Source organism: Piliocolobus tephrosceles, chromosome 1 (genome assembly GCF_002776525.5).
Source record: "Piliocolobus tephrosceles isolate RC106 chromosome 1, ASM277652v3, whole genome shotgun sequence".
Lineage (NCBI taxonomy): Eukaryota > Metazoa > Chordata > Mammalia > Primates > Cercopithecidae > Piliocolobus > Piliocolobus tephrosceles.
In genome coordinates, this window is record NC_045434.1 from 68,779,636 (window position 1) to 68,794,738 (window position 15,103).

The 15,103-nt window shown below is 36.5% G+C and overlaps 1 protein-coding gene across 4 annotated transcripts in view; it reads right to left on the reverse strand.

The window, feature by feature from the left end:
• The window catches only part of INTS7 (integrator complex subunit 7), a 101,941-nt gene that overhangs the window by 44,082 nt on the left and 42,756 nt on the right, over window positions 1-15,103 (reverse strand). For all 4 annotated transcript variants that reach the window (XM_023203806.3, XM_023203808.1, XM_023203807.1 and 1 more), the window contains 3 exons: window positions 7,982-8,099; window positions 3,266-3,400; window positions 1,701-1,798 (listed from right to left, as the gene is read on the reverse strand). In XM_023203806.3, coding sequence (XP_023059574.1) covers window positions 1,701-1,798; window positions 3,266-3,400; window positions 7,982-8,099 — 351 coding nt within the window. The remainder of the gene's footprint in view (window positions 1-1,700; window positions 1,799-3,265; window positions 3,401-7,981; window positions 8,100-15,103) is intronic.

Consider the following 15,103-nt stretch of genomic DNA (forward strand, 5'->3'; position numbering starts at 1 on the left):
TGGCTTTGAACAAGGTACTTACATCTCTCTCAGCCTTAAGTTTCGGATGTGTATAAGAGAGAAACACATTTCATTATAGGGTTATTGAGGGACTGAAAGAAATGTATAAGTCTTCAATGAAGTTTGGCACATAACAGACATTCAAATAACAATAATAACTATGACAAAGGTTACCATTACTTTAAATTATATTATCTCCTCATTATCTATAGAATCAAAGCCATAATAGCATGTTATTTGATATCCTCTATGACTGAACTACTTTTCCAATCTCACATTATTTCATCCAGCCACAGTGGGCTAGTCACCAGTCTTCCACCACAACAGGTACATTCTTACATTCAAGTCTTTTATAATAGTGGTCACTGGGCTCAAACAATCTTTCCTCATTACTGTAATTCTATTCCACCTTTCACAACTCAACTCATATGACATTTATTTGAAGTCTTCCCTAATATCCTTGGTTAAAGTTAATCACTCCCGACTCTGACCTCTCATTAGAACTGCACTTCTTTTGTGAAGTATCAGAGAATGTATTGTGTTCTGTTTGGTACTATAGTCTCCTATATAAGTATCAGTAGCCTATTCTAGATGGAAAGCTCTGCTATTACAGGAACCTTTCTTGGCCATCTATGTATGTCCCACTGTGCTGAATCCAGCATTTTACTGACACCCACAATTGTTGGAAAAAAGATTTGCTTTTAAAAAAAGTTTAAAATGTACTGTGGTTCCAAGGGGATTCTGAGGATCCCCTCAGAATGTGTTGCCAAACACCTGTTGTCTACTTCTCTTCTCTACTTCTTATTAGCTTTCACTTAATGATATTACTATCTTTATTGTTCATCACTATGACCATATTACTACTTTCCTTAACATGCTAAAATGAGCCATGACTTCCTCGAAACCATACCTTAGACAAGCTAACGCTCTTATATGTACCAATGTTTATCTAATAGTTTCTTACTTCTATTAACTATGCTTTTCCTTATTAATTTTACACTATCACAAATTATATTTCATGTTTCACTCCAAAAAGAGTAGTCTCACTTCACATTTTAATTTTTTTTTTTTGAGACAGGATCTCATTCTGTCACGTAGGGTAGAGAACAGTGGTGCAATAATGGCTCACTGAAGCCTCAGCCTCTCGGGTTTGAGCGATCCTCTCACCTCAGCCTCATGAGTAGTTAGGACTATAGGTGTGTCCCATCATGTCCAGCTAAACTTTAAAAAATTTTTCCAGAGATAGGGTCTCAGTATGCTGCCCAGGGTGATCTTGAACTCCTAGGCTCATGCAATCCTTCCACCTTGACCTCCCCAAAATGCTGGGATTACAGTGCCTGGCCTCATTTCACATTTTAAAAATCTTACATATCTCTAAGATGATTTCTGTAACTAAGTGAAAGTGAAAATTCCTTAAAATATTCTTCCCTTGGCTTATAAACTACAGCTTATGTCATTGGGAAATTAATGAACACTTATGTTAAATTAATGAACATTTCTGAGTTTGGCTGCAGTCATTTCATCAGTTTTTTTTTTGTGGTTTTATCAGTTAGATTAAATCAGTGTGGTTTTATCAGCTAGATATAATCACTTAGATTAAAACTTCTAAGAGTACCAGAGCTATGTCTGCTTAACTTTGCTTTCTATTGCCTAAGACCATCATATATATCTATCACAACTTAAAAAATAAAAGTTTTCACCTTTAAAGTGGCCTGAGCACCTGGACTATCATCTTGACTACAAAGTACCAGTAGGGATTCCAGGCCAAAGACAGCGTCTTGTTCCAGTGCCAAAAGATCTAGAAGAAAAACACTAAGCTTTATGATGGTCAAGTCATGTGTGTATAAACACACACACACATATATATGCAAACAAACATGCTCTCTTAGAAAAAACATTAAGGAGTTTAAGATACAGGGAATTATTAAATGGATGAACCTAACTTTCCTTGAAAAAGTACACGTGGCATTTCTTCAAGAATGTAAAGTCTGTCTTCAGACTTTATTTCTACCACTTTATTGAAGTATTTATAAAAATATACACATTAAATCAAGAGCTAAAGCCACAAAGCTATAAATAAAGCAAAACTGAAATAGTATCACCAGCTTAGCTAAGGAAAATACTAAGAACAGCAAACTATGCAGTATGTGTTAATCTCCCTAATCAGAAATAAATTATGCAGGTCAATTTTTAACTAAGATGCAGCAGTTTTCAGCTTCTAATGAAAGCTGAACCACTTTTAGAAAATAATGACTCCACATAACCTTATTAATGTTTCAAGTCTGACCATAAAGAATGAATCCCTTAGATATCTCATGAACTAGCAGTACTCCAACATCTTTTCACTACCATAGGGTTAAAATTTCTCTGAAGGTTTTAGAAAGTTCTGAATATATTAGTTACCTTTAGGTTAATATATTTCAGTGTGTTCTCAACACTGAAACAAGCAGTTTTCTATGTTACATGGGAGAAAATACTCTTTGCTATGCCAATGTAAAACAGGCTTAATTATTCAACTTTAAGAAACGTTTCCTGAGCGTTGGAGCTTAGCAAACAGAGTAAAGGCTAGTGAAGGTCAGGTTGCTAGAAAAAACAGGTACTTGGAACAAGCAGTGCTGAAGGCTATGGGGGATAAGAGGAACCACTAAGCTTGTAATCCTTAATAAAGATCAAAATCAGCACTGAAAAAGATGGAATATCCAAAATGTATTTCTTGTTCTTGAACACAAGTCAAAAGATGTTAGGTAGACAACAAAATATGTGCATTATTTTCCTTGCATGTCCTCGATTATGCAAGTCAGCTTAATGCCACATATACCTAGAGTAAATTCTGTGAAAATTTAATTCACATTGGTCTGCGAATTCACTTGCCTCTAGGTGAAACTATTTGTTATTTAAGTCCCTTGAGAACTTAAGTAAATTTTCTAGGTTTTTGTATAAGTGAACATACCACCTTATACAAAAGGGGTAGAGTAATAAGCAATCTCTTTCCACCAGCACCATATATGCAAAGGCAAGCAGTGGAAGGAAATGGGCAATGCTCCATAAAACCTTTCAATTCCACTCCCAAGGTCCTAATCTCTTTATTATTTTTCACAAGGATAAAGTAGTCTTGAGAACACATGCTCTAAGAACACTATGAAAGGAGTCAATCTGCAGATCAAGGCTCACAGGCTAAAAATAAGGGATTGAAAAAAGTCAAACAGAATTCTGTTCAAGGTCTAAACCAAAGTTTATATATAATATCAGTCCTGATCAAACTTACCTTTTTCTTGACAAGAAACAGTTATATTAGTTAGGACTCTAACTCCATGAGCTGCAATGCCCCTGTTATTATGGTAACAGCACTCTTGGGCTAATTTGACTAAATCAGAAGATCTGGGAGGAGAACTCACATTTCCTAAAAAAGCAGAGAAAAGTAGTAGAGACTCTAATTCAAATAATTCAAAAGCAGTTCAGCTTATAGGTTCAATTTTCTTAATTTTTGAGAAAAATCTCTAACAATAAACTTCAACGAAATTTCCTACCACAATCCCACTATCAATACGTATCAGCATTTCTCTCCATTAAGGTACTTAAAATAGGTATGTACCAACAGTTTTGTAATGACTAAGATCTAAAATCAACATATAATTTCTTTAAAAATATTAATAAAAATTGACTAACAGTACAAAAGCCAAAACAACTATCCTAAGGAATTCTGATTAAACCAGGTATCATTATAGGCTTCTTGTCAGACAAAACCACACTTTCAAGGCAGGAGAGAAAAGAGAAAAAAAAATTAAGTTTGCTTTTTTTTCCATCTCAGATTGCTGGCATACATTTATACCTCAAAGGGTTTACATAAGAATTCATGATTTTAGAGCTGGAAAGAATTTTGGAATCATCTGACTTAACACACCCTATTTTTACAGATGAAATCAAAGCCCAAAGCCCCCAAATTTTAAGAATCTTGCCATTAAGGTCATAAAACTTACTAGTCATGTACTAATGCCCCTGTTATTATACTCTCCTGCTTTATACCTTAAATTTCATGCTATAGATTGCAAAATTTTTAAAATTCACATGTGAAATTCTGGAATGTAAGGTTCATGTTGTAACTACTGTAATTTACAGTAGAGAAGCCCTCAGTTATAACTGCATAAGCTTCAAGAAAATAAGGAGATTAGAGCTTGTTCCACCACTTAAAAGAGTCTCCCATTACTGTCTTCCTTTCCTCTGCTTATTTTTCCATGATTCCTGTCAACTTCAACTTTGTCTCTCATACCAAGGGTGACTGTATTTTTTTGAGGCTGAAAGGGACACTATTAAGAATTACAATAGGCATAAACCATGACTATCTGAGGTGGCGTGGGACCTATTGTCACTTTATTGATTTCTGGTTTAATATAATACAAGCTTAGGAGACAGCCTCAGTGTTTTTTGGGTTTTTGTTTTTGTTTTTTTTTGAAACAGTCTCACTCTGTTGCCCAGGCTGGAGTGCAGTGGTGCAATCATGGCTTACTGTTAATTTTCTGAAATATTTCTTTTAAAGCTTTTTCCCCCTATGTACAACAGTACAATTTAAAAACTCACATACAATCAGGATATGTAGATACTGGCCAATATCCTGCTTTTAAAATCTAATATTTTTTAGCCTTTTCCTATGTTTTCTAGGAATAAGATTATTTTTAATTTAATTTTTATTTTGTAATGATTTTCTAAGATAAACTCACAAGGCTCACAAGGTACAACAAAGAGTAGAAAACAGTAAAAGGCTAGTGAGAGAAAAGTTTTCCTCCCCGACCCAATGTTATCAGCTTCTTGGGTATCATTCCAGAGAGTCTATCGACTTATAAGCACATTTCTTTCTTTCTTTCTTTTTCCTTTTCACATACTGTTTTGCACCTTGTTTTATTTTTCTTTAAATATTATATCATGGAGACTGTTCCATGCCATGTTTTCTTTTTAGTAAATTGCATTGATTTTTATTGCAGTGATGTGTCATAATTTCTTTGAGTCCTCTATTGATGGACCTTTTAATGCTATTACATCCTCTACTGAGGGATAATATTTTGCTATTGTATAAAATGGTGCTAAGAATAATCTTGTATTTATGCCATTTCTCAATGTGTGACTATGTAAATAAGATAAATTCCTAGAAGTGGAATGTCTGGGTTATCTGTAATTTAATGAGTATTTCCAAATCACCTATGTACAAGCTTAATAATTTACATTCGCAGCAGCAATAACTGCTTACCCACACCCTTGTCGACATACCATGTTTATCAAACTTCTAAATCCTTGCCAATCTGATGGATTAAAATTATTTCAAGTGTTGTTTTAAGGTGCATTTATCTTAAATACGTCCGATATTGAACATCTTATATATTTGAGCCATGTGTTAGTGATGATTTAGACATACTAAATTTAAGTTTGCTTTTTAAACTACTTTTGGCTACACTGAAAAAAACCTAATCAACAGAAATAAAGATTTACCTTTATTTATGGAAATAATCTAACTTTGGAAAATCCTTGACTTCTATTTTTTATAAATATTATCTAGTCTATTTATTTAAGCCTTTGCTTAATTCCATATATAAGCCAAAATTCACAAACTTCAATAAAAGGACAAATACCTAGCTTGAAAAGTGTTTAAATATTATAACCCAACATAATGCTAATACATGTATTTGGAATTAAAAAATAAAGAAAAAGAAAGTTATCACACATGTAAGTCAGTTTGGTACAAAAAAGAGAATTCTGAGTCAGACCACTGAGTTCAGGCCTAGGCTCACACACTTCACAAGTATGTGAACTTTGGACATACCGTCAAACCTTTGTGAGTCTCAGTTTCAATACTTATAAACTCCTTTGCATATGCCTCACTTGAAAGGCTACTTGTATGGGAAAGCTCTCATCCATTCTAATACATGATTAAGACTTTGTCTACCACAGCTCTTTCAAAGTGCAATGTCGGTGACGGATGTTAACTGCAAGCTAAGAAATACACTGGCTGATTTATGCAGAAAAAGAATAAATTGAAAGCACCCCAGGTATATGATAGGTTGTTTCTAAAGAAGGCTGTGATAATCTCTCACATCCCTTGTGGACATGCTCCTTTACCATGTGATCTTCCAATTCCATGTGACTTGCTTTGGCCAATAAAGCATTGGAAAACAGGCTGCAAGCAAAAGGTTGACAAGTGCTTGTGTGTTGGTGGCTTGCTTTCTTTTAGCTCCAACCAACATCCTGAAAACAAGCCCAAGCTAACCCAGCAAGAGTTGCATGGATAAAAACTAAGGTGCCTCAGCAGAAAGCCTTTCAATTTCTAGCATGTGAATGAGGTCATCTTAGACCATCCAATCCTAGTCATACATGACCGTAGTCACATAAGTGACCCCGAGTGAGGCCAGTAGGACTGCCCAGCTGAGTACAGTTAAAATGGCTGATTGACAGAATTAGAGCAAATAAAAAGGTCATGGTTTTAAGCTACTTGTTTTGGGGTGATTTTGTTATGTAGCAATAGATAATTGATAATGTACTTCACAGAATCACTGGAAAGCCTGCAAAATTAATAGGAAAACAAGGTCAGAAAACAAATAAGAAAAAGGCCAGGGAGCAACCAAGACCACAGCCCAAAAGACCATGCATGGAATTAGTCCAGTGAGGACACAGCAGCCATTGTTACTGATTATTTCATGTCACAGCTTAACTTCTGTCACAGGGTACCAGACATAGCAAACACCCACTGCTAGAGTATATTCTGGAAACAAATGTTGCTCTGTCATTGCTACATCACCATATCCCCATTCTCTCATATCCCCACTTCCTTGTTGTTACTGGCTCCCAATTTAGTCTGTGGCATGGAAATGATTAGTCGAGTCCAGGCCACATGTAAGCACACTAGCTGGAAGGGAGGTGTGACAACAGAGTATCAGGTCTTTATAGCTTCCTATTAAGACTTACATGGCAGGGAATTCCCTACACCTAGAAAGTATCATACACTATGCGGCCATAAAAGGGACAAACAAATCTACATTACAGTTCTTTAATTCAAACTAACTGACTACAAAAGGAAGCAACAGAAGTTCCTCAAAGCTTGCATTGAAACAAAACAACCAGCCCGGGCACAGTGGCTCATGCCTGTAATCCCAGCACTTTGAAAGGGCAAGGTGGGTGGATCACTTGAGGCCAGGAGTTTGAGATCAGCTTGGGCTAAATGGTGAAATTCCATCTCTACTAAAAATACAAAAATTAGCCAGCCATGGTGGCAGGCATCTGTAGTCCCAGCTACTCGGGAGACTGAGGCAAGAGAACTGCTTGAACCCAGGAGGTTTGGGTTGTAGTGAGCCAAGATCCCCCCACTACACTCCAGCCTGGGCAACAGAGTGAGATTTTGTCTCAAAACAAAACAACAAAAAGAAACAAACAAAAAAATCCAAAATGACAAAAAAGTTTAGCTTTAAGTCTGTTAGGTAAGCAAGCTCCTTACTGGACATTAATGAAAGCATTTTAGAGTTAATCATCTTCAACTGGTAACTAGGAAAGCATTTTGAGCTGGAGTAAAGTTTTATTTTAATTGTTTTCCAGAGAAATAATACGCACCTAAAAGGAAGCATATGACATTTGCTCTTAAAACTGACTACTACTTGACCTTTGAAATGTACTTAAATTCAAAGGGCACTTTGAGTCAGAGATACACAAAAGCAAACCAACTATTTTAAGCATCCTTAAAAATATTTTCACCCACATATAATTCAAAAAAAAAGGACAAACCTAGAAAAATACATTATTGACTTAAGATCAAGGATGCAAGATGTTGTTATCATAGGCATTAGTTAAGAAATCATGTTCAAATAAACCACTAGCATGTAATGGAGTATGAGATTTTTGAAACTTTCCCTGATGTTAAAGCTTTATAGAAGAAACAACCTGCAACATAAATACGGATAAAGGAGTTAGCACATTATTTATATAGTATCTCCCTTCTTTTCCTTACCTGGAACTGTACTGAAGTAATGTTTGATGGCGATGGTCCCTGATAGTGTGGAAAGGACAGACAACATCCCTAGTTTTAAGCTGTCATAAGGAGTCTGGAGGGCACACTCACAAAGTGCCTGGAATGCAGAAGAGAAATGAATATAGAAGTTAAAAACATCAATATACTTCTAAATTGTCTACTCCATTTACATTTTCTGGTTTTTAGAAAATTATATATTAAGAACTTTTTTTCATGTTAAAAAACTTAAGTCAAGGCCAGGTGCAGTGGCTCATTCTGGTAATCCCACCAGTTTGGGAGGTGGGAGGATCACTCTAGCTCAGGAGTTTGAGACCAGCCTGGGCTCAATATGAGGCCTTGTCTCTAGTGGTACATGCCTGTGGTCCCAGCTACTTGGGAGGCTGAGGCAGAAGGATCGCTAGAGCCCACCAGGTCAAGGCTGCCGTAAACCATGTTCACGCCACTGCACTCTAGTGGGGGGACAGAGCAAGACCCTGTCTCAAGAAAAAAACAAAAAAAGCACTAAGTCAAACTTCCAAACTCCTTAGGGGAGCCTCAGGAGGCAGGATAACTAAATGTAAACTATGTTGATACATAAAAAGGACACTAGGTAAAAACTAAAAAATTACGAATAAAGAATGAACTTTGGTTAATAATAACAATGCATCAATATTGGTTCATTTATAACAAAAGTACTATACTATTGTAACATGTCAATAATAGGGGAAATAGTGGGGGAATGTGGGAACCCTGTGTACTATCTTCTCAATTTTTCTGTAAATGTAAAACTATTCTGAAATCCCCACCATATTTTGCTTACCTAAGAGAGATATGAATATTATTTCATATATGTGTAATTTTTAAAAATAACAGAGAATATGGAATTCTATCTAGTTTCTAAGTGAATAGAGCTATCTTCCCCCATTTCTGGTCATTTACTCTACTCTTGACCAGGTAGTTTGAAGTATTACCAAAAAATAAGATGCTAGTTTTTCTTTCAATGCAGTGAACTATGAATATGTAATCACAGTACAGTGACTCTTGCCTTATCCTTTATCACACGGCTCTGTATCATATGACTGCATGTAATATAACAAGTCAAATAACTGTTTTGTTAAATTAATTTCCATTCTCTCACAAAGACAAAGGTTCAGAAAATAAGCAAAACTTAAAAGTCTAAGGAAAAAGTTAAAAATAACATTTCAGAAAGGGTTAAAATAAATTTAATATGACCCTCAATAAAAATGTCAACAAAATTGCAGGACGATTTAGATTACCTGATTTTAAAGATCACGTGGAAAAATAAAAATCAGAAAACATACAGAAAAACTGGCAAGGAAAAGATTTAAATATATACTAGAATTTAATATATGATAATGGCATTTAAAATTAAAGATACCAGTTAAAACTACAAAGACAATTGACCAGTCATTTGGTAAAATAACACTATATCCCTGTTTGTTTTTTTTTATGGCAAATAAAAACCCAAAACTGTAAAAAGTACTATGAGGTAACGTGGAACAATACAAAAATAAAAAGATAATTGGCAAACCTAGAAAAAAATAGTCACATCATATAACATCAGTAAAGGACCAAGAACCTTAATATATACAAAGTTCTGGCCGGGCATAGTGGCCCACGCCCGTAATCCCAACATTTTGGGAGGCCAAGGCAGGAGGATCGCCTCAGGTCAGGAGTTCTAGACCAGCCTGGCCAACATGGTGAAACCCATCTCTACTAAAAATACAAAAATCAGCCAGGTGTGGTGGTGCACGCCTGTAGTACCAGCTACTCAGGAGGCTGAGGCAGGAGAATCGCTTGAACCCAGGAGACAGAGGCTGCAGTGAGCCATGATCACGCCACTGCATTCCAGCTAGGGCGACAGAGCAAGACTCTGTCTCAAAAAAAAAAAAAGTTCTTACTAATAAATAGGCAAAAACTCAATAAAAATTTGGTATCTCACAGAAAGAATGCACACAAATGTCTTTTAAATAAAAAGTCTAACCTCATTCATACTTTGAAAATTTTAAATTAAAATGTGTCACTTTTTAACTATCAGATTGACCAAGGTTAAAGTTTGATAATACATAACACTAAAGAATATGGGGAAATAGGTGCTCTCACACATTGTTGTTAGAAGAGTAAAATGGTATAAATCTCTCTGGTGAGTCATTGGTATTAACTCTCAAAAATTTTAAAATATCCATCATTAGACCTTGAAATTTCTTTTCTGAAAATTTATGTTCACAAAGGTGATTTTTCACAAACTATTCGATGTAGAAATGTCAACAGTAACAGTAAAAGTATCAGAACCAACCCTAATGTCTATCAGCGGGGAACTGCGTATATAAAAGAAGTACCACATAGCTGATAAAAAAAAAAGTGCAGTAGATCTAGCTGCTAATATAAGATGTTCGGCTGGGTGCGGCGGCTCACACCTGTAATCCCAGCACTTTGGGAGGCCGAGGCGGGCGGATCATGAGGTCAGGAGATTAAGACCATCCTGGTTAACATGGTGAAACCCTGTCTCTACTAAAAATACAAACATTAGCCAGGTGTGGTGGCAGGTGCCTGAAGTCCCAGCTACTTGGGAGGCTGAGGCAGGAGAATGGCGTGAACCCGGGGGGCGGAGCTTGCAGTGAGCGGGGATCGCGCCACAGCACTCCAGCCTGGGCGACAGAGCAAGACTCCATCTAAAAAAAATTAAAAAAAAAAAAAAATGTTCCCCCATATTAAGAGGTAAAAGGTTTAAAACATGCATGTAGTGTATTTTCACTTGTAAAGAAAAAAAGATGGGGCATACACAGGTTTCCATATTGATGAAAAAGTTTAGGAAGGTTACATAAGAAACTATTAACAGTGATCACTTCTGCAGAGGAGACCTATGAGAAGAGATGACTTATATTTCATTCACTGTATACTTTTGAACTCTAGAAATCTTTTGTCAGGTGTATGAATACTTTTTTGACTGAAAGAAAGACCTAGTTAACAAGAAAAACAGCAGCAGCACAAAAATTATGAAAGGAATGGAAATAGACCTGAAAGATGCAGTATGTTTCTGGTAACCGAAGGGAAGACAGTCTAGGTAATGCATACAACACATACTTTGGCAATTAGGCCAGAATATGGGGTGTTTAATTTTGGCCTAAGAGGAGAAATGTTCAAAAGGATAGAGGCTAAGATTGGGGGGGATTAGGCCAGATGATATAGAGCCTTAAAAGTTAGGCAATTAAAACCTAATGAAAAATGAAAAAAAGAAGCCAGAGGAGAGGAATAATGGCACCTAAAGTGTTAGGGAAGATAATTCTGGCAAATGGTAAACAAAACAAAGTTAACAAAGAGAACTGAGAGTGAAGGATGCCAACCTATAGCCTCTGTCAGCAATCCAGGCAGGTGGTGATGATGGCCTGAACTAGAATTTGGTGGCAGGAATGCAGAATAGTGAATGAATATGACAGACATTTTAAAGAGATTACATATCAAGAAATGAACAAGAAGGATTCAATAATTATTGCAAACTTTCAAATCTAGTAACCAGATTCCATTTAAAAGATTGAAATTTATGGGGGATAAGCCAATTTTAGAAAAAGGACAGAAAATAGGATGAGATATGAAGTCCAAGAAGAAAACATCCACCAGGCATTTGGAATCTAAGGTACAGCAAATTTTTAATTGGAAGACACACATCAGAATTCTGGCTCTGCCACCTACCATCCCTCTGATATGAGCCAATTACTGAAATATTTGAGTCCCAACTTCTTTGTCTGTAAAATGGGGTATTTACAAAGAACTGCTGATTTTCATAAAAAACACCCCTAGAAAAATATACAAGAGATATTGGTTACCACTGGGCAAAGGAGCTGTGTAGATGACAGAACAGTAGGTGGGAAATAGTCACTATATATCCTTTTGTAGTTTTGGAATTTTGACCACATGAATGCGCTGGCATTTAAAAAACAATTAAAATTAAAAATCAAATGTAAGTGAGGTGACATCTACTGTCTGTAAGATTACAAAGCCACTGAAAGTCAAAGCACTTTGCAACCCATATAGGCTACTATGCTAGAGAACAATATAGAAGCTCAGGTAAAAGGATTAGATTGTCGGAGGCCCTGCAAACTGGCATTAAGAAAGGCTATAAGAATGACAGAGAATAACTGGTAGAAAGCAGAGAGCCATGGACTCAACTTGGAAGAAAAAGGGCAGTGAAGAATACAGAGAAGGTGCAGGTTAGGTAGTGTAATGAATGAGTGAGGACAGTTAAGTGCCAAAGGAAGGGGCAGGTTGACAGTGCCAAATGTAAAGTGCCTAAGCAGAGTGACAGGAAAACAGATCAAAATGCAAGTGTGTAAAAGAAACAGCAGGGGATGAGGAAATAAAAGCAGATATAGATGCTGTTACTGAAGTTCAAAAGAATGCATTTTAAAAAAGTGATTATTATTTAATACTATAATTTATATTTATTTATTTAAGCACTTAGGCCATTTCCGTTTGTTCACTTTTTGTTACCTAAATTGGCCTGCCTTGTACCGTTAATTAACTTGTGATTAGGACTAATATCCTAAACCAAACAGCCCCAGAAGTTAGGAACTACGTCCTGTATTTATATGTATTCCATATTATGTCTCAGATTGCTCTATGTATAATAGATATTTAGCCTTCTGTGATAATAAAGTAGGTGAGACATTTTATACAAAATGACAATAATTTTAAATAAGAAGAATTTTACCATTTAAAAAACTGAGTATTAGAAAATCTTGTGATAAAATTATTTACAACATCATATTCTTTTTCTGTCATTTAGCACATTATTGGGAACCTAAAGCAGTCTCAGTAAATAAATACTTGTTTAAGCCTGGGCGCATAGCAAAGTCCCATTTTTAAAAACTAAAAAGTTTTTAAAAATTAGCTAGGTGTGGTGGGGCACATCTGTAGTCCTAGCTACTTGGGAGGCTGAGGTGGAAGAATCACTTGAGCCCAGGAATTTGAGGTTGCAGTGAACTTCAATTGTGCTACGGCACTCCAGCTTGGGCAACAAGTAAGACTCTGTCTTAAAAATAATAATAATAAAATAAAAAAACACCGATTTAAATGTTCATTAATCCAAATCAGTAAGCATAACAGAGCAAATCATGAAGTTCCTCAGAAATGGTACGTCAATCACATTTCAATATAAAATCTGGTTTATGGACATTACCTACTACAAAATTGTTACCAGGATCATTTTTCATATCAACGAAAAGGAAAAACTGTCTTTTCAAAAGGAGTCCTTGGTCTCATTTATTACCACTGCCTTCTTCACTAACTATCTGGTCTACATTTTCCTCTCTACTGGCTTAACTCACTACTCAACTAGAGGCTCTGGCCTGAATTATTGTTTTCTGGGTCAATCCCTAAATAGGGTCTTCTCCTATACCCTGGAATAGGACTGGCCACCAGGGATGTGTTCCAGAAAAGTATAGTAAAATGAAGTTTATAATCTTTAAAGTAAAAAAAAAAAAAAGTTGTGTTTGAAAGTATTCTGTCAGAGACATAATACCTCAAAGTTTTCTGTCTCCATTGTACTAACTGCAAAGAAAAAGATTTTTACAAGAACTAATTCTAAGGCTGAACTTGTCACTCCTCCTAGTCACGGATAAGGTACAAATTAGAAGCTCTCAGAAGAGATAATGCTAAAAATAAAATTTACATCTTTGAGACTATCAGGAACAAATAATATTTTGCTCTGTAACAAAGAGGTTGCATAAATCAAATATTCTCTTCCAGTAAGACTACAGGCCAGGGGCGGCAGCTCACACCTGTAATCCCAGCTACTCAGTAGGCTGAGGCAGGAGAATCACTCGAACCCAGGAGGCGAAGGCTGAGGTGAATTGAGATAGCACCACTGCATTCCAGCCTGGGCAACAGAGGAAAACTCCATCTCAAAACCAAACCAAACCAAAACAAAACATGTCTTCTTTTCAAACCCCTGAACTGTTTACAAAAAGTGATCCTACAATGGGCCACAAATAAACTTTAAGAATAACAAAAAGTTAGCAATAACAAAAATTCCACCAACAAATATGGAAAACTACTTACTTCAAAAGTAGAAAACATTACACTAATGCCATGGTCAAAGAAGAAACAAAAATTGCTCTCATGGATATTTTAAAAAATCATTTACAGTAGCATTAAAACCATGAAATATTTAGGAATGTATCTAACAAAATATGTGCAAGATTTATATGCTGAACTAAAAACCACCCACGTGGCCCGGCGTGGTGGTACCCGCCTATAACCCCAGCACTTTGGAAGGCTGAGGCAGGAACCCCAGCACTTTGGAAGGCTGAGGCAGGCAGATTGCTTGAGCCCAGGAGTTTGAGACCAGCCCGGACAAAATAGCGAGATTTTGTCTCTAGAAAAAAATACAAAAATTGGCTGGGCATTGGTGTGCACCTGTGGTTTCAGCTCCTTGGGAGGTTGAAGCAGGAGGATCACTTAAGCCCAGGAGGTCAAGATTGCAAAGAGCCGTGATCACACCACTGCACTCCAGCCTGGGCACTGGAGTGAGACCCTGTCTCAAAAAATAAATAAATAAAAATAAAAACCACTGATAAGATGAGGGATAAAATACTACAAATTGGGTACAGTGCATAGTGCTTGGGTCATGGGTACAACAAAATCTCACAAATCACCAAAGAACTTACTCATGTAACCAAACACCACTTGCTCCCCAAAAACCTACGAAAAAAACAAAACAAAACAAAAATACCACTGATGAGAAACTGAAGAAGAGCTTAAAAAAAAAAAAAGAGAGAGAGATAGGCCAGGTGCAGTGGCTCATGCCTGGAATCCCAGCACTTTGAGAGGCTAAGGCAGGTGAATCATTTGAGACCAGGAGTTTGAGACCAGCCTGGGCAGTGTGGCAAAATACCATCAATACAAAAATTAGACAGGCGTGGTGGCATGTACCTGCAGTCCCATCTACTTCAGAGGCTGAGGTGGGAGGATCACCTGAGGCTGCAGTGAATCATGATTGCATACCACCGCCCTCCAGCCTGGGCAACAGAGTGAAACCTAGCTCCAAACAGGAAGAAAAAAAAAAAGAGAGATATACCATGTTCAAAAAAAACACAATACTAT